General features: G+C 45.7%; 1 protein-coding gene across 1 annotated transcript; it reads left to right on the top strand.

Moving 5' to 3' along the window:
- Positions 1–211: 211 nt before the first annotated feature.
- On the top strand, positions 212–12,323 carry dio2 (iodothyronine deiodinase 2). Its single transcript, XM_034134754.1, has 2 exons — positions 212–1,074; positions 11,025–12,323. The coding sequence occupies exons 1-2, from the start codon at positions 673–675 to the stop codon at positions 11,613–11,615; spliced, it is 993 nt and encodes a 330-aa protein (XP_033990645.1). The 5' UTR covers positions 212–672; the 3' UTR covers positions 11,616–12,323.
- The last annotated feature ends 12,004 nt before the right edge of the window (positions 12,324–24,327 follow it).

Here is a 24,327-nt window from a genome sequence, read left to right as displayed (position 1 = left end):
TCTGTCCTGTGGCCTTGAGGTGGCAGTAGTGCTTTCATAAACTAAAGGTGGGGCATTTACAGAAAAACTGTAAGAAACACCTATTCATATTTAGACCAGCAAATAATTCAATGGCATTCTTGCTTAAAGGAGCAACGGACTTCAATACAAGATATGACATTGGTGCACCAGTTCACTTTTGAATAATGACTGTGTGGATTATGTCTACCTAATCAACATTTATTGCTTTCAAAAAAGTGTTTATCTGTTTTTTTCTTGTTCTTTAATACATCTGCAGTGCCCCGGAGGTGAGGTGGCATCTCTCCACATACAGTATAGAAGTGAGCACGCAGGATTTCGGCTTTTGGCTAATTATAGACCGCTTTTTGGTCAGTTTGTATATCATTTAAATATATAACACAATAAAGACTTATTAATTACAAATGTTTCCTCATGGTGGCAATATGCTTTCTAATAAAAAAAACAAGATTTATACATCTTAAATGTTTTTTCCCCCACAGGCTCAGGAGAATTACAAATTGCTCAGAGAAACCTTTACACAAAAAAGAAGAATGAAAAAGCCAAAGTGGAGCTGCAGCTCAACCCGAGGGAGGGGGGAGGAGGGTATTCACTGTCTACATCTGACGTCAATCTTTCTACAAAGATAAGCCGTGTGGCTTAATATGAAATATAATGTTCGCATTTATAGGACGAGTTATGGAGCTCCAGCCTCCTCGTGCAGCTGCGAGCACACAGCAGGGGGACACAGGCACGCTGAACTCTGAGCGCGCACGGAGCCTCGCGCCGCTGGAGGCATGCAGGGCGCGCTGCAATAGTTGTGCTGCGGTCGGATACACGCAGGAAGACACCATGGGCATGGCAAGTGAGGATCTGCTGGTGACCCTCCAGATACTGCCCGGCTTCTTCTCCAACTGTCTGTTCCTCGCGCTCTATGACTCCGTGGTGCTGGTGAAGCGCGCGGTGTCGCTGCTCAGCTGCTCGCGCCCCGCGGGCTCCGGAGAGCGGCCCCGCATGCTGACCTCCGCGGGGCTGCGCTCCATCTGGAACAGCTTCCTGCTGGACGCATACAAACAGGTAGGGGCTGATCCTGCGGAGTCCCAGGGACCTGGACCCATAATCATACACTCACTGTGTTTCAACTTCAGGAATATGCCATGACGCAGTTTTACCAAATACTGTGTGTGCGTGCGTGCGTGCGTGCGTGCGTGCGTGCGTGTGCGTGTGTGTGCGTGCGTGTGTGTGTGTGTGTGAGTAGCCCAGGCTTACTGTTCGTTATCCATATGTTTCTGTCTCTGTCTTCGTACAACCAGTGTACGCAGAATAAATACTACAAGACAGAGCTTTATTCATTCTGAGAGATGTAATACAAATGAAGGGTGTAGGAAGTAACACGTAAAACAGTTTTAAATAGAATATCAGTCGGCTACAAGACATTTAGTAAAATACAAAAGTAGGGTCAACAACATTAAAATAAAAAAGAGTAAATATATAAAGTGCATAATTAACTAGAAAATGCATTTCCTGCAGAAAATGCGTGCGAATGCTGTAAACTGTGAATTAATTTAGCTGAAAATGCAGAAAAAGCTGAATATGTTATTAGCTGAATTGCTTTTAGCAAAAAAAATGCAGAAAAAGCTTAATATTTAAAAGAAAAGGTTTAAAAAAACATGTATAGCCTTGATGTCCTGAAATAGCCGAATAATGTAATAGTTGAATGGTTTCTGCAGCTGAAAATAGGCTGAAGGAGTTAAATATCAGATGTAAGTAGTAGTGAATGAATTTGTATTAAGATGAGAAAAGAAAGTAAAAAGGCTTGGGAAAGCAGCAGAATATTTGAACTACAAACTTTTGAACTAACTTGATGGTGAATTATCTGTCGCCATGGCAACGGCATTTGATGACACCCCATAATACGCTTAGATGTGTTGATGGCTGCATCGTTACCAAACCTGTGAAGTTTTGGGCCATTTCGAGCATTTTCACTGAAGTTATGAGAAAACCGTGTTTCATGGTGAGCATTGTGTTGCCATGGCAACGGCATTTGAAGAAATCTCAAAACTGTCCCGTAGATGTCTTCACGGCTGGACTGTTAGCACACATGTGAAGTTTGAGCACTTTTTGAACATTTTCATAGTAGTTATACATTACATTAGGAGGTTACATTACTCTCTCTCTTCTCTTGATCGCCCTCTCTCTTCTCTTGATCACCCTCTCAATCTTCTATCGCCCTCTCTCTCTTCTCTTGATCGCCCTCTCTCTCTTCTCTCTCTCTTCTCTTGCTCGCCCTCTCTCTCTTGATCGCCCTCTCTCTCCTCTTGATCGCCCTCTCTCTCTCCTCTTGATCGCTCTCTCTCTCTCTCCTCTTGATCGCCATCTCTCTCTCCTCTTGATTGCCCTCTCTCTCTCCTCTTGATCGCCCTCTCTCTCTCCTCTTGATCGCCCTCTCTCTCTCTCCTCTTGATCGCCCTCTCTCTCTCCTCTTGATCGCCCACTCTCTCTCCTCTTGATCGCCCACTCTCTCTCCTCTTGATCGCCCTCTCTCTCTCCTCTTGATCGCCCTCTCTCTCTCCTCTTGATCGCCCTCTCTCTCTCCTCTTGATCACCCTCTCTCTCTTCTCTTGATCGCCCCTCTCTCTCTCTTCTCTTGATCGCCCTCTCTCTTCTCTTGATCGCCCTCTCTCTCTCTTCTCTTGATCGCCCTCTCTCTCTTCTCTTGATCGCCCTCTTCTCTTGATTGCCCTCTCTCTCTCCTCTTGATCGCCCTCTCTCTCTCCTCTTGATCGCCCTCTCTCTCTCCTCTTGATCGCCCTCTCTCTCTCTTCTCTTGATCGCCCTCTCTTCTCCTCTTGATCGCCCTCTCTCTCTCTCTTCTCTTGATCGCCCTCTCTCCTCCTCTTGATCGCCCTCCCTCTCTCTCCTCTTGATCGCCCTCTCTCTTCTCTTGATCGCCCTCTCTCTCTCCTCTTGATCGCCCTCTCTCTCTCCTCTTGATCGCCCTCTCTCTCTCCTTTTGATAGCCCACTCTCTCTCCTCTTGATCGCCCACTCTCTCTCCTCTTGATCGCCCTCTCTCTCTCCTATTGATCGCCCTCTCTCTCTCCTCTTGATCGCCCTCTCTCTCCTCTTGATCACCCTCTCTCTCTTCTCTTGATCGCCCTCTCTCTCTCTTCTCTTGATCGCCCTCTCTCTCTCCTCTTGATCGCCCTCTCTCTTCTCTTGATCACCCTATCGACTCTTCCTAATCACCCTCCTCTCACTTCTCTTGATGTGTCTGTGAGAGAGAGGGAGAGTGTGTGTGTGTGTGTGAGAGAGAGAGAGAGAGAGAGAGAGAGAGTGTGTGTGTGTCTGTCTGTCTGTATGTCTGTGAGAGAGAGAGAGAGAGAGAGAGAGTCTGTGTCTGAGTCTGAGAGAGAGAGAGAGTCTGTGTCTGTGTCTGAGTCTGAGAGAGAGAGAGTCTGTGTCTGAGTCTGAGAGAGAGAGAGAGAGAGAGAGAGAGAGAGAGAGAGAGAGAGAGAGTCTGAGAGAGAGAGAGAGAGAGAGAGTCTGAGTCTGAGAGAGACAGTCTGTGTCTGAGAGAGAGAGAGAGAGAGAGAGTCTGTGTCTGAGTCTGAGAGAGAGAGAGAGAGAGTCTGTGTCTGAGTCTGAGAGAGAGAGAGTCTGTGTCTGAGTCTGAGAGAGAGATAGTCTGTGTCTGAGAGAGAGAGAGAGAGAGAGAGAGTCTGTGTCTGAGTCTGAGAGAGAGAGAGAGAGAGAGAGAGTCTGTGTCTGAGTCTGAGAGAGAGAGAGAAACAAGTTAAACATCTAAAAAGACAGTTTAAAAACCTAGATATTTTTTTCAAGTATAACAACTTTTGAAAAATGTAAAGTTTCCCATCATGTGATGAAAAAGCAGAATATCTTTGATATTTCAATGCACAGCATACAGCATTCGCAGTAAATAGTGAAGAAGCTTAATATTTAAAAGAAAAGGTTTAAAAAAGGTGTAAACAACTACATGTATAGCCCCAATGTCCTGAAATAGCTGAATAATGTAATAGTTGAATGGTTTATAGCTGAAAGTAGGCTGAAGGAGTTAGATATTAAATGTAAGTAGTAGTGAATGAATGTTTACAAACACCTGTGTGTGTAAGCCCAGAGATCAAAGGTTACCATGGTGACGACTTATGACGATTTTCCAACTGCAGCACTGAGTCACATTAAGAATGCATTGAGGATTATATCTGACAATTTTGCCACCTGTTAAAAAACTATGGCTCCTATCAAAAAATTACCAGACCGTGAGCATCAGGGAACCCCAATGAACTGATATATGTTGTTTTTTTTGGTTTTGTGTGTAAAATGTGGAGATGGAAGCAGTTTGTCTAAAGTGTACTTCTCTCTGTTCTGAAGAAAGTTCCGGAAAGATTTAACATGGGAATCAATTGGGAGCTAGGTGGACTTTTTGTGTCTTCATGCCCTCAAGAGGCATTTTTGTTTAATATTTTTTCTTAATTCTTTTTTATTTTCCAACCTAGGAGAGGTTTTCCTACGTTTTTCATGAAAAATTATGTCTGAGAAGTGTAGGGTTTGGGAATTATGGCAAGTTTAAAACATTTTTTGAGGAGAATTTGAAGCACCCCTCCACTCTGTTTTGAGATCAAAGCACTCTAGACTTAACGAGCTGCTCCATCCACACTAATGTTAAAATCTGAAGAAAGCCTCTTTACCAAGCTCCAAACAAAGTTAATTATCTCAAGAAGTATAAAAGATATCAAAGATAAAAATCAAGTTTGAATAGCTGAAGGTCTTGTGATCATTTGAAAGTTGGAATGAAGTGTCTAGCTGAAAGTATGTGGAAGGAGTAGCATTTGGCGCAAAGTGTAGGAAAAGAGGATTTGAAGGCATCTCCCATTGACTTCCATGTTAAAAAAAGAGTTTAAAAAGCTGAATATTTCAAGAAGTATAAAATATTTTAAAAAATGTGAAGGTTTCCCATCGATTCCTGAACAGGCTGAATAGTTTAATATTTGAATGGTTTCTGTAGCTGAAAATAAACTGAAGTTATGGAGTGCCAAAGTATTGGCTGAAATAATAAGGGGAAGAATAAAGATTCGAAGAACTATAGTGGAATGCTGTAAACAGCATTCGCACTAATTAGGTCAATTAACTTAAAGGTCTCCTATTATACTCTTTATCTACAATATATTATAGGTCTCAGATATACAAACATGTATCTGAAGTGTTTGTCTGAAACACCAAACAGATCATTGCAGCATATCTCGGTTGGTGATTGGCTAATACACAACCCCAAAAATATTTGGCACAAAGTGGCAAAATCAGATTTTTCAGATCTCATTTTCAGACAGGTTTTTATAGAGAGGCGAAGTCCCTCCCCTTCCGGTTGAGCTCCATGGGACCTTATTTCGGAAAAGTTATGCATCTCAATGGAGAGAGAAAGATTATCTTTCGATCCTGTTTGAATTGTGCCACGAATTACACATATGATGTTTGTCAATTTAAAAGATAATTTTACAAGTCAAAAAAATAAAAATGTGTCGTAAAACTGTGAAGTAACACTTTCTTTGTGTGAAACCGCTCAATGAACTACATCTCCCATCTCGCACCACACACCAAGACGGCCGTCACGTTGGCACATTTCACTTCTTTCTTTCAGAATGAGGCGGAAAGTATTAAAAGAGGTGAAAATCACTCCAAGTCTGGGCATGTTGAGAGCTGTACATACACACAAGGGGAGTTAGTCGGTTCGTAAGAGCCAGCATGCGGGACCGGGATTCTGGGATTTGTAGTCTTTCTAGTTGCGTATTTTTCATACAGTAGTCTTATATTTCAACAGTTTTACGACAAACTGTGACTTTTTTGACATGGAAATTATTATTTAAGATTGACAAACATCATATGTGTAATTCGTGGCACAATTCAAACGGGATCGAAAGATAATCTTTCTCTCTCCATTGACTTCAATACAAACTTTTTCCGAAATAAGGTCCCATGAGTCCCACCGGAAGGGGAGGGACTTCGCCTCTCTATATAAATGGATCAGGACAAAAAAGAGGGAGAATCTTTTTTCCCAAACTTTCAGAGTCTCTTAACACAGAGGTGTTACCTTTAAAACAAACATGTTGTTAACATACATGTTAATGAGAGCAACTGTACTGCAAGTGTAGATCAGTTATGATTTAGCCTTGTGTTTTCCATGCATGCCCCTCATAAGTGAAGACCACCAGATCCATCTTATTTCTAAGGCAAGTAGCCTATTTGTTAAAAACATAAAAATCATTGGAGGAGATATATAACTCTAAAATGGCCAATCATTCGACCCTAAATGTTATCACTCAGAAAAGTATTCAAATCCTACAGTGAAAATAAGTCTTCAAGTCTCTTGACATTTCATGTCTTGGTGACCATGGGGGAAAAAGACAATATTTCAAAGCACCAAAATCAATATGTTTCTACAATATTTAGAAAAAAAAAGTCATAGCGCTTTTATTTCAAGAAGGTTAGTTGTGCCATTCCTCAAAACAGTTTCATTCAGGAACACAATTTCAGATAAGTCATCACCATTGAACTTTTAATAATAGTGAAAGCCCCTCCTCCCCCTGTGCTCCTGCTGTGTGGCATGCAGCCGCTCTCTCAATAGCCGCTTTCACACCAATTACTTTGCGGTACTTAGTTCCCGGTACTTAGACCCCGTTTACATGAGGACGATACGGGTTGTATCCACATAGTTTCTCTTGCGTATAGCCCTTTCGTTTACACGAGGCCGTAACAAAACGATAGAAACGGACCCCGCAAACGATAACGGGTCCCAAGGTGGATAGATCTGCAAACGGAACGCTCTGGGGGGTCAAACGGCTCCGTGTGTACGCCTCTATACGATCATTTTCTGATAACGATGAAATAGCCCCGCCTCTCTCTCCCCACGTCTCCTGCTCAGAGATCAGCTGCTGGGCTGTAACGCAGCCTAGACACGGCGGCGTGTGTTGCCGCTTGGCGGTGGGCGTGTCTTGAGCTTGGGGAGTTTACGCGAGCAACACGACCAACAACCAATCACATGAATCTCCCGTGTCTCTCCCCAAGGGCTGGAAAATTTAAGAAGTGACCAGAAAGTCGGGTTTGTCAGCTGGAAAAAGCCATGTCTATTATTTTAGGTACTAAACGAACGGGGGCTTGCAAAACTTTTAGCTGCTGCAGGACACAAGAGTTTGCGGAAACAAGACAGGAGTTGATAATTGGAAGGGGGGGTCTGTGTAAAGTTTGTGATGGGAAGGGGGGGGGTTTCTGTTTGCAGCGGGGTAAAAAGGCTTTAAAAAGGCTCCCGTGTATGAATCTCACCATAGACATTAATGTCTAAAAAGCGATTTTTAATTAATGTCTATGGTGCTATTTTATGCAACATTGCATGGTGGCTAAATATACTGTCTATGCCTGCTGTCCATTCAAACGAAGTACACTGGATATAAACTCCCCAAACAGGCGAAAACCTACCAGTTTCACCCACTGTCTCTGCCACCTCCCTCCATGCCTGGCTCCTCCGGTTTGTATCCCGGTAGGTGAACAGGGACTGAAAGCACCGGGTGATTCCCTACCGCTACGATTATTTTCTCCTCCATTTTTTGGCATATTTTATGGCTCTCTCAGCATACACACGGTTTGATTGGCTAGCGCTTGTACTGGCAGATTTGCATACGCGGGATTTGATTGGCTGACGCCTCCGCCTCAGCTTCAAAAGTAGAACATTGCTCTACTTTTGCAGCGAGCACCACGAGAAAAGCTACGCTTTGCTCCCAGAATGCAGTTCGGCGAATCGTGACGTCACCCCATTCAAAGTGAATGGGCAGAAGCGTTGAAGCGTCAACGCACGCCGCCGTGTGTAGGGGCCGTAAGAAGAGGGGGAGGAAAAGAGAGGCTCCGTTTATTATTCTTATATTATCATATCGAGTCGTTATCAATTTGTTTTAAAGCTCAATAAATAACAAAGAAGACTTCTGACCCGCACTTTTAAAATTTTGTCCGGAAGATTTAAACTTGAACGAGGCGGAGAGGTGGGTGTTTTTCATCTGCTGGTGGACTACCGGAGAGATTTACAGCAGGAGCACACGCCGTCCACCGCGGAGAATAAACAGAAGGGCAACCATGGCAACCATGCTCCAGGGTTTTCTTCGCTGCTTTTGGTGTATTTTGTGGCGGCAGGCCCGGCACATGTACTACAGCGTTTCCAGCGTTTCCAGCGAGTCGAGCGGTCTCGTGTGAACAGACACGTTAATTGAGCCGAATGCGTGTGAACGGAAGACTTTTTTGAAAACGCATACGGTGCGTAAACGCAAACGTTCCTGTGTAAATGGGGTCTTAGTCCCCCCGAACTCTTTAGTCCCTGGAACTGTCCTGTAGATCGCGTTCACACCGGAATAAGTCCCTGAGGGAGGATTATGCAAATGAAGCCGCTGACGTCACTTCTTCTTCTTCTTCTTTGGGTTTACTGGCAGGCCGCAAACAACTTCATGGCGTATACTGCCACCCGAAGTCCCGGAGTCCCCCGGAGTTGGGGACTGGCTTCAGTAGAAGCTGCTGGGTAGCGTCTTCCGAGTAAATCGCCAGAAGCGCTGACACCTCCTCATCACTCCACCGCTCCCATGTTTTATTTTGTGTTGCCATAAGTTAGTCTCTCTCCGTTTCTGCGCTGGGCTAATGCTAATGCTAATAATGCTAATGCGAGCAAATAAAATGGCGGCTTCACAAAACCTTTCAGAGTTTTACGGGGCGTGGTTTGCAATTCGCCCAGCCAATCAGAAATTGTTAGTGTGGCCGACACACCCACGAACCATTTCCTCCCCATTTCCCCCCCAGGGGGTGAAAAGGTTCGCACGAACTAGGTTCTAGTTCCAGATCCTTTTGGTGTGAAACCAAAATCCCAAGAACTATCGGCCTAGTTCCTGGGAAAAGTACTCCGGTGTGAAAGTGCCAAATGTGTTGCACCTGTTCCTACTTGAAAACCTTTGTGATTATATTTACTTTACTGAGTTTGGCCACCTCATCAAAGTCCCCGCCTAATGCCTCATTCATGCAATGTCAGCAGAGCGGGAAAAAAGAAAACATCTGTTTCTGACTTCCTGCTTCATCCCAAGGTAGTCTCCCCACTTACATTGTAGCCAGAGCAGATAAAACATATTCAATTAAGAGAGACAAATGAATAAAACATAACGTCTATAAGAACAGATGATAGGTGTATGTTTTGAGTTGTTGGCGCTAGGCCTGTCATGATAATACATTTTGTTGGACGATCAATTTTCCTGGAAATTATTGTGATAAACGATAAACGATAAACCGTTGTAAGACCATTTTAGACCACTGACATAATGATAATATATAATAATAATTCAAGTACATCCTTTCAAACAGAACTTTTTATTGAACATTCAACATTGCAAATGAAATGTGGAATAATATTCAAATATATAAATTATATATAATAAATAAAACAAATAAATTAAATTATAGAAAACTAATGAAATCACACACAACCAAAACAATGCATTAAATAGACTCAGGCTGGAAAACAGAGCTCTCTCTCTCTCTATATATATATAAATAAATATGAGCACACATTGTCTCACAAGCACTGTCCATACAAAGACCCAGATGCCTCAACAGGCCATATCCAAATCTGTAATTCAAAGATTTCGAGCAAGGAACACCAACATGTTTGCATTGTTGGGCAAATGCCATCTCCATCTCCAGCTGCCGTGTTTGCTCCCAGCTGGGAAAACGGAATGGGGTGGATGTGTTTCAGGTGCAGTTTAAGGTTGGTCGTATTACTAGCTTTTGTTGCTACCTTTTTAAAACAAATGCGACATACCGGCTCATTCAAGTCCGTAGATTCGCCTCGTTGATTTGGCTTAAATCCAAAATATTCCCACACCGGAGATGTGGAGTTAGGTTTTGCAACCAATTCCATTTAACTTCAAATTCCCCTCGAGTAACTCACACGTTGTCTCCTGCTTGTCTATATTATTCATTTGGCTGCTACACTGTTGCACGCGGAGTGTCCTGACCTGGCTGTGAGCCCCGCCCCTCACAGCGCGCCTGGCCGGCAGCCAGCGCATGTAACGGGCATGTAAACGGCAATTTATCGAGGTCAGAAAAGTTATCGAGTTCATTTTTATTTATCGTACGATAAGTCAATTAATTGCTTATCGCGACAGGCCTAGTTGGCGCTTAGACTCTACAGGGAGATTTGTAATGGATAACACTCAACAGCAGCATGATGATAGGCTAACAATGTAGGTGTGTCGCTGTGCTATTGGATAGATGTGACCAGCTGATGAGAACAGCTGACATCCAACGGACAGCCACAGACTCTGGATGCCACGAGTCTATTAACTTGCATCAAAGATACTCTGACTTGTGTCTTAGTCCCTTCCACCTGGAAATGCATGGAGATATGCAAGGAGACCATCTGAGGAGAGAGGAAATGGGTTTTATAGAAAATGAAGATGTCCTTTCCTCTGGAGCACCACATGAGGCGATCACAGTTGGATCAGCTTTAACAACTGCAAACACTTTTCATAGGACCACAGCACTCTAGCTATCAGCTATTAAATCTGTATTCTGACCTCATTCCAGTATGAATCTTCAGTGATCAGCTGCAGTGTCCATTTAATAACTGATCTACAAAAAGGGGGCGTGTCGGCTGGTAAAATATTTCCCTGAAGGATGCTCCTGTGTATCCCCGCAAGTAGTGAAATATCAAATCCGAGACTTGGGATGCACCCAATCACACCAGAAATTGTGAGTGAGGATGCCTCAGGGGAGTGAAATGGCAGATTTAGAAATGAACTAAAGGCATAAGCTTCAGACTGAACTTCATTAAAACGTATTAGTTGTGTGAGGTAGATATCCATTATCAAGGGAAACTATATATTATATATGTTGGATTTTATTCTGATGAAGTGCATAACATTGAAAAAATAGTTTGTTAAAAGCTAAAAGCAGAGCCCTTATCAATCTAATCTATTTGTATCTCCGTAGGTGAAACTTGGCTGCGAGGCACCCAACTCCAAAGTGGTGAAGGTGCCGGATGGCCTCGGGGGGGGCAGCAGTCTCAGTGATAAGGCAGATGTGCCGCCTGGTGCCATGACTGGAACCAGAGATGAGTGCAACCTTCTGGATTTTGAGTCGTCAGATCGCCCTCTGGTGGTCAACTTTGGCTCAGCCACCTGACCCCCCTTCATCAGCCACCTGCCAGCTTTCCGCCAGTTGGTGGAGGACTTCAGTGAGGTAGCTGACTTCCTGTTAGTGTACATTGATGAGGCTCACCCGTCTGATGGTTGGGTGGCCCCTCCTATGGGCTCCTGCGCGTTCAATATCCAAAAACACCAGAACCTGGAGGAGCGGCTGGGGGCCGCACGCAAACTTATCGAGCACTTTTCCCTGCCCCCCCAGTGTCAGCTGGTGGCAGACTGCATGGACAACAATGCTAATGTGGCTTATGGTGTGTCCAATGAGAGGGTTTGTATTGTGCAACAGAGAAAGATTGCCTACCTTGGCGGTAAGGGTCCTTTTTTTTACAATCTAAAGGATGTGAAGCACTGGCTGGAACAGAGCTATGGTAAACGGTAGGAGTCATCAGACATGTACAGAGGACATATTTCCATAAGAGACCAGTACGTTTTGTAGACTAATAAAGACCAAATTAAAAAGTGTATTATTGTGATATCATCTGCAACAAAGCTGTAATTAATTCAGTTACAGAATTGTGGCTTACTTTTGAAATCAGTCCAACTTTTTGCACAGCCGTCCACTTAAACTGGGATGAACACACACACATTTACTAAAAAGTCACATAAACTAGGCAATACGTTGATTCGGGGCAATGTATTATGGCAGTATGTGATTCATCTGTATTTCTGCTCGCCTTTGCTTCTAAAATCCTATTTGAAGTGATTTCTGTTTAAAAAAATAAAGGGCAGAAATCTCAAGTTACCCGTTTTTATCAAATTGGAGTTTATACTATTGATTGGAGATTTGATGTTTGTATTCACTGTCAACAACTTCATTGAATGTTTTAGGTTTATTTACCCCACTTCCTCTAAGGATAAATGTTCATAAATAGATACTGCCCATTGTTGACTATCGAACAGCTCTGTAGTGTCCCCAACCCCTAACAAGGGTTTGTGTTTACTCTGTTGAATCAGAGTAGATTCCATGTGGCTTTTTTGACACTGATCCACACAAATAGAACAGTTGAAAAAAATGAATACCCATTAGCATTACTAATCAGCGGTGAATAATATAAGAAATGCATCAACTCTAATAAAAAACTGACATCCTGTCATTGATCATTTTAAATGTGCCCTGGTCAATACTGCTGTTTTTATTATCCCTCTATAATGATGTAACAGGATCAATCTGAACATGCAGGTTTTTTTTGTCATGGGTCATGTCCGTCCTACAATACATTAAAACACCAGTGATGATTTAAGTGTCTCCTATAAAGTTGGCTGAAACAGTTCCTTCATCTCTGCATGCTTCATACTGCAGTGCATTGATTTAAAAACAAATCGGAACAGCATTATGTTTTCAGACACACTTTGTGTTGCATAGTAGTATGTACACTTTATTATTACAATCTTTGCTAAGGATCCTTTTTTGATTGCATCAGAACATTAGCATTAGCTTATTACAGTTGTATTACTTCACACACTGCAGAATAATGTGTAGCTAGCACTAAATCCCTAAGATTGTATTGGCAAAGTGGTCAATACCACTGACAGATCAATTTAATGTTAGATTCATTTCCTGGATAAAACATTTCTATCCAGAATACATGCATGGATTTAAAATGAATGTACTGTTATGCTGTATTAAAACTAAAAAGTTGTTCTTTAAGGTTCAGGCATTATCTAAAAATATCGCCACAGGGTGGGAGAATGGTTCTTGATGTCTGCACTTTTCTTAGACATACATATGTCGGTATTCAGAGTGCTTTGAACATTATTTGAACCCAACTCGGTTCTTCTTTGGGCTCGAGGTTATGAAGTGACATGTCCTCTGCTTGTCATGTTTTTTAAAGAAGGGTCAATAAAGATGCTTTAGACTTCCAAGAGTTTAAGTGATAGCATTTGAGTTCTATAGGACACACAGATGGTTTGTTCTGCTCGCAGTGACAGAGGTGTGCTGATGAAAACCTCTGACGAAAGAGTCCCTGACTCGGTCTCTGGTTGGATAGTGAACTGCACCTGGTCAACATCACAGAACCATTGCATCTGTTTCGTTGTTAACTTAACTCATGCAGACAACTGTCTTTCATGTCACCAGCTGCACTTTTTCATTCCTGCTTAGTGCAATGTTTAAATTGTAGAGTAAGAAGAAAAGGAAAATAAATAAAGTGGAAAATAAAGCTGCTGAAACTGCTGGGTTTGTTGTCTTTATGTCCCAAAGAAATCACAGATGTTAGAAAATTGGACGGGTTTATCTAATTGTGCCATAGCTACTGCCAAGTTTATCATTCTTACAAGGAAGTATACAACCTCACAAATATGAGTAATATCTCACTCGTGTCAATGAAACAGGCGGAACAATCCAAATAAAAGAACATTGATCTCTTACTGTCTAGTCAATAACATGATAAATGTTGGCATTTGTATCTGCATCTTCTTTAATAATGTCCCTGCGCTCTAAGAAGTAGTCTTAACAAACAGCAGTGGGATGTGCAGTGTATAAACTGAAGACTTACTTTGCCCTTTATTAGAAAAAGAGGAAATAAATATCCTCCTCCGCAATGTTTTGGTTAATAAACAAATAATCTACGGGCGGCGTAGCCGACGCAGGCGACGTAGCTGACGTAAAAGTCGGGACGCCTTCGGTACGCGTTCTTTGGTCTCAGGTGGGTGTGTAGCTGCCTTAAAGAAACACTGTCATTGTTACACAATACACTCAAGCAACACCAATACCAACATGACATTGTGTTTGTAAAAGTATCATTTATTTTGTGTTGGGCATAAACTGAGTTTCCATAACAACAAAGTTGTATTGGTTTTGACCTATTTGCATAAAATATTTCCTGTTACATTAATATGAAACTAGAGTAATTCCAGTAATGCAATACCAGACTATACATATTCACTTGTATATAATAGCTACAGATATAGAAAAACAACACTTATTTTGCCTTTGGCCAGATAAAAAGGAATTCCTCTGAAAAAGTGACACCTTCCTGTAAAGAGCTGTAAATGACTCGGGTGACCGGAAGAGATCAGATGAAGCCACATCGTCCAACACAATCCCAGAAGCTTCTGGATTACACATCAGCCGCTTCCTCTCCTCAAGTGCACAGCTGATAGCACACTGAGTATCTAACACATTACACATGAGTGAGATTCATCATTGCAGCATCAAGTCACTCACTGAAAATAAGAACACTTTATGACTCCCACTGCTATCCAGCAAGACTCGTACAAAACAGTTGAAATGAGGAACAGACACAAGCAACATGAATTGTGGTCACTATCCTAACTGCCAACAATATTGTGGTCACTATCCTAACTGGCTCGGCTGGGCACACTTCATCATACATTTTTAAAGAGCGCTGCACAATCATTTGGAGTTTTTTTATTTTGAAAGAATGTTCTGTTATAAAATTTAAAAAAACGGTGAATGAGACAGTAATGAATATTTAGAACCAGAAGCATGCGGGACAATCGGATTTTCTCTGGCCTTCTCAAATATCCATGCGATAATCCAGAGGTACTGATCCGAAAACCCAGCTAACCCAGATCACTTTCCTCCCTCTTGGATCTCAGGCCTCACTTTCTGCTCCTAAACTGGAATATAAAAAGGATTGGCTCCAAAGCCAAAATGAATAAATCATGTATTTATTTAAATACATATAGTACGGACATGCATATAATTAATAAGATATGCAATACGGGAGCGGTCAGTGGCAGGAGAGGGGTTGCTGTTCAAAAACTAAGTAACATTCGGTAAAAAATGTGCCACAGGAACCAAGATCTCCAGCGTACTTTTCTGGTGCGGGCACATAGGGCTCTGGAAGGGGTGGGGCAGGATTAGAGATAGGATCAACTGCTGCTGGGGGCAAAGAGGAGGAGATTCGCGGGGAGAGTTGAGGCTGATAGAGCTGTGATTTGGTGGGTCAACTGGCTGACTTGATGAAGCATGGCCTGGTTGCTATCATTGAGGGCCTGTAATATCTGCTCATGCTGCCCTAGGAGTTAGCCCTGGTTGCAGAGGGCATTCTTAAATTGTGAACAATCCGGGGAAACCTCAGAGTCTGTGTCTGCTGGGTTACATTTTCTGGTCAGATCGTACTGTCAGGCTAGAAAACCGATTGAACCCAAATGCAGAAGACAAAGCACTGAGATAGGGAGCGGTTGCAAAAGGCTTTGTTAAGATTACTTAGAGGGTAGAAGCAGACGGGCTGAGCTGAGCCAGGCAGGGTGAGTCCACATGGGGGGGGGGGAATCCTTTGTCCCGAGTGTGGTCCAGGTGACGTAGAGAGAGTAATCCAGGAGGGGCTGGAGGCCCAGTATCTAAAGCCCAGCCCAGATTGAGATTGACAGCCTGGCCCCTCCACAACAGATCCCAGTCCTGTAATCAAGCACAGACACACACACAGAAACAGAGGGGGGGAGCAGAGGCCCTGACACTCTGTCTCTGTGTCTCTGTCTGTGTGTCTCTGTCTCTCTGTCTCTGTGTCTCTCTGTCTCTGTCTCTCTGTCTCTGTGTCTCTCTGTCTCTGTCTCTCTGTCTCTGTGTCTCTCTGTCTCTGTCTCTCTGTCTCTGTGTCTCTCTGTCACTGTGTCTCTGTGTCTCTGTGTCTCTGTGTCACTGTGTCTCTGAGTCTCTCTGTCTCTGTCTCTCTGTCTCTGTGTCTCTCTGTCTCTGTCTCTCTGTCTCTGTGTCTCTCTGTCACTGTGTCTCTGTGTCTCTGTGTCTCTGTGTCACTGTGTCTCTGAGTCTCTCTGTCTCTGTGTCTCTGTGTCTCTCTGTCACTGTGTCTCTGTGTCTCTGTGTCTCTGTGTCACTGTGTCTCTGAGTCTCTCTGTCACTGTGTCTCTGTGTCTCTGTCTCTGTGTCACTGTGTCTCTGAGTCTCTCTGTCACTGTGTCTCTGTGTCTCTGTCTCTGTGTCACTGTGTCTCTGAGTCTCTCTGTCTCTGTGTCTCTGTGTCTCTCTGTCACTGTGTCTCTGTGTCTCTGTGTCTCTGTGTCACTGTGTCTCTGAGTCTCTCTGTCACTGTGTCTCTGTGTCTCTCTGACTCTGTCTCTGTGTCACTGTGTCTCTGAGTCTCTCTGTCACTGTGTCTCTCTGTCTCTGTCTCTCTGTCTCTGTGTCTCTCTGTCACTGTGTCTCTGTGTCTCTGTGTCACTGTGTCTCTGAGTCTCTCTGTCTCTGTGTCTCTCTGTCTCTGTCTCTCTGTCTCTGTGTCTCTCTGTCACTGTGTCTCTGTGTCTCTGTGTCTCTGTGTCACTGTGTCTCTGAGTCTCTCTGTCACTGTGTCTCTGTGTCTCTCTGTCACTGTGTCTCTGTCTCTGTGTCTCTGTGTCTCTGAGTCAACTGGTGAGGAGTTGGAAAGGTAGTTTCTGAAGATGTTACAAATAACACACAGCATACAATGACATAATAACTTTGCATTATTAGTGTAGGACACTTATGTTTGTATAACATCTGAAGATGTGTAGTTTTATGTTTTTTTTTTTAAACCTTTATTTAACCAGGTGGTCCCATTGTAGTGTTGCACGGTGTACCGATACTTGAAAGGTACCGCGATACCCTGCCATTAAAAATGTTACGATTCTTCCGTTTCAATAGTATCGGTACTTTAAGAATGACGGGGAAAAGTACTCCGGTGAGAAAGCGCTGTTTTAATAAGTGCTGTGTGTGTTCAGCGCTCTGCCTCCACTCCCTGCACTGCAGCCGTGCCTGCAGTCCCTCCCCTCTCAAGCACGCTCTAAGTGCCTCCCCTCTCTCATGCACACACTAGCTGCCAGAGCATGTGAGAAAACGAGAAGCATGGCTGCAAGTGGGAGTGCAACTGCCGCTGCGCCTCGGCTTGTTGACAAAAAAGACGCCAGAAGCGAAATGTGGAAGTATTTGAGCTATATCTCTGACAGTGAGGGCAAGCCTACGGACACCACGAGGCCTGTCTGTAAGACATGTTTTAGATCCCTGCAAACCAAGGGAGCCAACACATCAAGCTTGGCTAAGCACCTCGCCGACCGGCATCCAGAGCTGTTTGAAGACAGACAGGTTAGCGAATGTAATAGATAACATAATTACATCATGCTCAAGCCCATGTCCTCAAATCTAAGTCAAACAAGTGTCATTTATTGTTACGCTTCCCGAGAAGTGACGAGATGAGAACCCGCTACGCAAGCACTTAGACAGATACAGTGGTGAAGTGTCAAACAATAGTCTTTATTTGACCACGGCACAGACAAGGTGTAGACGAGGAGCTCAGAGAGGAGGAGACGTGGAGCTGAATAGACCAGGGGGAAACGGAGGTGCGGAGATGCACGGAGGGAGCACCGGCGAGGTGAGCCGGGGATCCAGAGCTGGTGTGCCTGGAAGCACGGAGGAAACACCGACGAGGAGAGCCGGGAATCCAGAGCTGCGAATCTAGTCAGGATGAGCTGGTGTGCGTGGAAGCACAGAGGGAACTCAGACGAGGAGTCGGAGACTGGACGTGGCAAGCAGAGCGGCAGGTGTGTGGATCACTGAAGAATAAACGAAGAACTGGCGAAGTCTGAGGATGGGAACCAGGGTTTTAAGCAGGTGCAGGTGAGTAGTGGCAATCAGTGAGATGAACAACAGCAGCGGAGGTGAGTTGGCGGGAATCAGAAAGTAGGTCAGCCACGCCCAGCCAGGAAGACAGACAAACACAGAAGGGGAAAAGAAGGAGGAAGTACTGCAGATCCTCACAGTACCCCCCCCCTCAACGGGAGCCTCCTGGCGACCACCAGGCTTGTCTGGATGAGCCCTGTGAAAGGCCTCCTGACTATTCCCGCCGACTACTCTTCTGCCGGGGGTCCTGCCAACTCCATGTCCTGTCCCATTGGGGGTCCCGCCGACTACTCTTCTGCCGGGGGTCTTGCCAACTCCATGTCCTGTCCCATTGGGGGTCCCGCCGACTACTCTCCTGCCGGGGGTCTTGCCAACTCCATGTCCTGTCCCATTGGGGGTCCCGCCGACTACTCTTCTGCCGGGGGTCCTACCAACCCTATGTCCTGTGCCGTTGGAGGTCCCGCCGACTACTCTCCTGCCGGGGGTCTTGCCAACTCCATGTCCTGTCCCATTGGGGGTCCTGCCGACTACTCTTCTGCCGGGGGTCCTGCCAACCCTATGTCCTGTGCCGTTGGAGGTCCCGCCGACTACTCTTCTGCCGGGGGTCTTGCCAATCCTATGTCCTGTCCCGTTGGGGGTCCCGCCGACTACTCTTCTGCCGGGGGTCCTGCCAACCCTATGTCCTGTGCTGTTGGAGGTCCCGCCGACTACTCTCCTGCCGGGGGTCTTGCCAACTCCATGTCCTGTCCCATTGGGGGTCCCGCCGACTACTCTTCTGCCGGGGGTCTTGCCAATCCTATGTCCTGTCCCGTTGGGGGTCCCGCCGACTAGTCTTCTGCCGGGGGTCCTGCCAACCCTATGTCCTGTGCTGTTGGAGGTCCCGCCGACTACTCTCCTGCCGGGGGTCTTGCCAACTCCATGCCCTGTCCCATTGGGGGTCCCGCCGACTACTCTTCTGCCGGGGGTCTTGCCAACCCTATGTCCTGTGCCGTTGGGGGTTCCGCTGAGGGTCCTGCCAACTCCACGTCCAGTATCGTTGGGGGTCCTGCCGACTACTGCTCCGCTGGGTTTCCTGCCAACCCCATGTCCTGTCCCGTTGGGGGTCCCGCCGACACCTGTCCCGCCGGGGGTCCTGCCAGCTCCATGTTCTGTTCTGTTGGGGGTCCCGCCGACACCTGTCCCACCGGGGGTCCTGCCAACTCTGTGTCCTGTCCTGTTGGAGGTCCCGCCGACACCTGTTCCACCGGGGGTCCTGCCAACTCTGTGTCCTGTTCCGTTGGGGGTCCAGTCGACACCAGCCCTTGCTCCATCCGGGGTCCCATTGACACCAGCCCATGTCATGTTCAGGATCCCGTCTACGCCTGTCCCGTCGGCTCCGGTTCCTGTCCGGCCGATACTGGGCCCTGCCCGTCCTCCGGAGTTGTCCCGTCAGCACCTTCCTGCCCGTCCTCCGGAGCTGTCCCGTCAGCGCCTTCCTGCCCGGCCTCCGGAGCTGTCCCGTCGGCGCCTTCCTGCCCGTCCTCCGGAGCTGTCCCGTCAGCACCTTCGAGCCCGGCCCCTTGAGTTCCCCAGCCGTGGTCTTCGCCCTCGAGCCCGGCCTCCTGACTCTTCCAGCCACTGCCTTCGCTCTCATGCCCGGGTCCCTGAGTTCGCCCGCTGTGGCCTTCGCCCCTTTTTGGACTCTGCCTTGCCCCCGGGCCGTCCGCCCGGGACCCCTTCCGGGCCCGTCCTCCGGACCCCTCCACCCACCCTTTTGGTCCTGGTTGTGCGTCCCTCCTCCGGGCCCCCTCCACCCACCCTTCTAGAGGTTTTGGACTTTTTGGGGTTTTCTTGGGACGTCTGGAATCCGTCCCTTGAGGGGGGGGTTCTGTTACGGTTTTGTATTTATGTTTTCATTTTCCACCTTTGTTTTGAAATGTTTTCCTCCTTGGCCCGTTCTCATTTCATCAAATGTCCCTCCTCGACTCCCCTCCTCGACTCCTATCCTCGAGACTTAGTCCCGCCCACAGGAGATGCGAGCGGAGGAGCCGAGGAGGGGAACCGAGGAGAGAGGAGGGGAAGCAGCAGGCGGTTAGAGAAATGAGAACTCCTCTCCTCTGAGCGGTCATTTTAAAGAGACGTCCATTAATGATGACAGGAGGCACAGCAGCACTCTGTCTGATGGACAGATGTGTTCATGACGACTTATATATTTACTTTTAATTCATTCACAGTGCGGTATAATGAGACAATAACAGGCTACAGATGCGGACATACACACAGACACACACACACACACAGACACACAGACATGTATATATTTATATAAATATATACAATTTCAGAATCAAACAGAGCACTCTCATAATAACGTAACACTATCAGAGACTGGATATATCCCCCCCCCCCCCTCTCCCCTCTCTGGTCGCTACAATGAGGGAAATAAATGACCGGCCAAAAGTTTTATTTACAAGTATTACAAGTAAGCAGAGGACACCAAACCAACTGAGACCTGTCTGTCCGCTGCATCTACGCACACACTGTACCACACACACCTACACCACACACACGCACATACAGCTCCTAAAGCAGGGGTATTCAACTAAAATTCAACGAGGTCCAGTTAGAGAAAATCTCCCCATGCAAAGGTCCGGAACATCAAAATGTCTAAGTTGCTTTATGAATTAGTGTGATATATATTGAAGTAGCCTGTAGCTTTATCAACGTCTGCATGTAATCAACAACTGACTGCCAATCAAATAAAGAAAGTACAATTCAAAAACAACAATATTTATTGTCAATGAACATTGAACTATACAGATATACAGTAAAATACTGTGGATATGTTCTTGCCATATCCACTTAATGTTCCTCTCGGGCTGCATTTAAAAATAAAACAGATAAAATAAATAAAATGTGCTTTTGAAAATATGTGCTTAATTTTAGATAAATAAAATAAAGTGTAGCAGCAGCTTGAGTTTCCCTTTTTCTTTGTTAACAGTTTCACATCGTGACTTAACAGTTTCAGACGATTATAGAACAATATCAGTCTTTACACATCATAACAATTGAACAGTTTCTCTTTCTCTCCCTCTAATATTGCAGTCCCTCACTCGCTGTTTTTTAGTTCAGTGCGAGAATTGAGCTCGAGCTTGTCCTGCCAGGATTTTAAATCTGGGCTGAAATGGTGTCAGAGCCATTCTCATACACACATGCAGGTGCTCATTGGTTAGCCTGGAACGATATTTTGTTTTAATAATGTTCATTGTGGAGAAAGCTGCCTCGCAGCTGTATGTGGAGCCAAACATGGTGAATATATATAGAGCTACTTTCCTCAGACCTGGGAAAGCTGTCTCAGAGACTGTTTTGAGCCAGAAAGTGGCAGGGTCAGTTCTTCCAAATTGCTCTTTCAGGGCCACGTCTGCTTGGAGATCAACCAGTTGCATCTGGAGAGGCCCAGCATTTGCCCACTTGAAGTGCTGTGTGACTTCTTTGAGAACTCCCTGACATCTGTGATAAGAAATGGGTTCTGAATGAACATGGTGAGCTGCCGTCCAAAGCTGAAGCTGTCAAAACGTTTGCTGAAGTTTACAATCAGCTTATCAACAAAGTCAACAAAAGAAGACAAATTTCTCTGTCCCTGAACCTGTTCCTGCACTGCTGGGAAGTGTGCACAGTCTCCCTGCAGATCTTCCTTGAACACTTCAAGTTTCCTCTGAAAGGAGCGGACAGCTGTCATCAATTCACAAATTGAATTGTCCTTGCCCTGTAGCTTCAAATTCAGTTCATTCAGATGCGAAGTGATGTCAACCACAAAGGCCACATTATCCATCTTTTTCTCATCTTCTAAAAAGAGAGAAAACTGTCTTGCCTTCTGACTTCCCATCTCTGCCAAGAAAGCTGCTACTTCCCTTCTGATGGACCAAAAGCGCTCCAATACCCTGCCTTTGCTGAGCCATCTCACATTGTTGTGCAGCAAAAGATCATCAGCGTTTGCATCAACTTCTCTGAGGAATTCCCTGAGCATGCGATGCTGATAGGAAGAGGATGCCCTGAGAAAATTGATCATTTTCATCACTGTGTTCATCACCTCAGCAAGCTCATCTGACAGGGAGGAGCACATGACAGATTGATGAATGATGCAATGGTAAGAGATGAGCTCAGGATTATCCTCTTTCATTCTTGACACAGCTCCTTTCTCTCTCCCTATCATGGCAGGGGCTCCATCTGTGGCTATTGAAACCACTTGTTTTGGCTCTATTCCTCGCTTTGTTAACATCTCCTTAATGGCCAGGTAGATGTCCTCTCCTCTTGTACTGGTCTGAAGGGGAGTTACACCTAGCATGTCTTCACAGAACACTTTATTGTCTTTGTTGAAGAACCTTACATAAATTAACAGCTGAGCATTGTCAGAAACATCAGTGGACTCATCTACAGCTAAGCTTACACAGGGTGCCTTATGAAGGGCTTCATCCAGCTGGGCTAGCACATCCTGGGTTAATACTTCACTCCTCCTTGTGGCTGATGATGCTGACAAAGGTATTTGCTTAATTTGTTCACAAAGCTCTTCTTTTTGTTTTCCCTCAAGCAAGGTTTGAGCTACTGCACTCATGCACTCCTTGACAACCTCTCCATCAGTAAATGTTTTTTTGTTTTGACCCAAAATCCAAGCCACTCTGAGGGAACATTCATTAGCACGTTGTTGGGCAGTGAATGAATGGGTCAGGATTCTGGTGGAATGATCATATTGGGCTCTCAGACTGCTTATTATTTGTGACCTCAGTTCTGAGTTGAGAGGGAATGTTTGGTCAAACACTTTATGTTTGGTCTCATAGTGGCGTTTCACATTGGCACTTTTAATGAGCGCCACGGTCTCTGAACAGATGAGACACACTGGTTTTGTGCTCCCAGTGGGCAGGATGAACATGAATGAGTCCGTCCACTCAGGGTTAAAAGCTCTGTTCTCACTGTCCACTTTCCTCTTCTTGGAGAGCGCCATGTGTAAATATGTGTCTCTCCCTGTCTGCCGCTAACTCGCCTGTTCACTCTCCTCTCCGCTTCTCTCCCTGTTTCGCTGCTCGTCACTCACTCTCCTCTCCCCGTCTGCCGCTCTCTCCTTTCCATCTTCTCTCCCTGTGTTGCTAACTCTTCTCTTCACTCCTCTCCTCTTCTCTCAATGTATCGCTAACTCTTCTCTTGACTCACTTTCCTCTCACTACTCTCCCGCTACTCTCACTGTCTCCCGCTTCTCTCACTACTCTCACTGTCTCCCGCTACTCTCACTGTCTCCCGCTTCTCTCACTACTCTCACTGTCTCCCGCTACTCTCACTGTCTCCCGCTACTCTCACTGTCTCCTGCTACTCTTACTGTCTCCCGCTACTCTCACTGTCTCCTGCTACTCTTACTGTCTCCCGCTACTCTCGCTACTCTCACTGTCTCCCGCTACTCTTACTGTCTCCCGCTACTCTCACTGTCTCCCGCTACTCTCACTGTCTCCCGCTACTCTCACTGTCTCCCGCTACTCTCACTGTCTCCCGCTACTCTCACTGTCTCCCGCTACTCCCGCTACTCTCACTGTCTCTCGCTACTCTCACTGTCTCCCGCTACTCTCACTGTCTCCCGCTACTCTCACTGTCTCCCGCTACTCTCACTGTCTCCCGCTACTCTCACTGTCTCCCGCTACTCTCACTGTCTCCCGCTACTCTCACTGTCTCCCGCTACTCTCACTGTCTCCCGCTACTCTCACTGTCTCCCGCTACTCTCACTGTCTCCCGCTACTCTCACTGTCTCCCGCTACTCTCGCTACTCTCACTGTCTCCCGCTACTCTCGCTACTCTCACTGTCTCCCGCTACTCTTACTGTCTCCCGCTACTCTCACTGTCTCCCGCTACTCTCGCTACTCTCACTGTCTCCCGCTCTCTCGTCTCTTCTTCTGTGTTTCTCTCCCTGTATCGCTCACTCGTCTGCGGTTAAAATAGAATCGCCCCGTCAAAATTTAAATCCTCTATTAATGTATTGATTATAGGTCCGGGTCCGTATAGGTCGGCGTCTGGGTCCGGACCCGGACCGCCTGTTGCCGACCCCTGTCCTAAAGCATATAATCAGGCTACAGCCGTTGTGTATTTTATTATGTGAAGCACTAAATGGTTTTAGAAAAATATCGACTTTGTTTGTAGATATCTACTAAACTAAAGCAAATAAAGAGAGTAGGCCTGTTATACTGAGTGATATATATTATACACACTGCTCTGCTTTCTGCACGGACCTCACAGCTGTTCTCACTGTAAACATCGCGTCGCGATGAAAGCAGTTAATAAAATAATATCCAGGGGATGCATGCAGAGCTGTCATTGGCTGAGATAAGTCCGGCCGTGCGTCTCGACTCTTTGAAACATCACTGTTGCCGGAAATGCATCCACGAAGGAGCCGTGGAGGACTGTGGAGGACCCATCAGTGTATCCTCGGTTATAGCTCCTCCAGAGAGCCTCCTCGACGCTCGATGCTCGGGCAATCACATAAACTCAAGTATAAAGAAGAGACCATGTTGTA

This window comes from Trematomus bernacchii, unplaced genomic scaffold (assembly GCF_902827165.1).
Source record: "Trematomus bernacchii unplaced genomic scaffold, fTreBer1.1, whole genome shotgun sequence".
Lineage (NCBI taxonomy): Eukaryota > Metazoa > Chordata > Actinopteri > Perciformes > Nototheniidae > Trematomus > Trematomus bernacchii.
The sequence above is the reverse complement of the archived record's forward strand: the minus strand, read 5'-3'. Positions and strand labels throughout refer to the sequence as shown.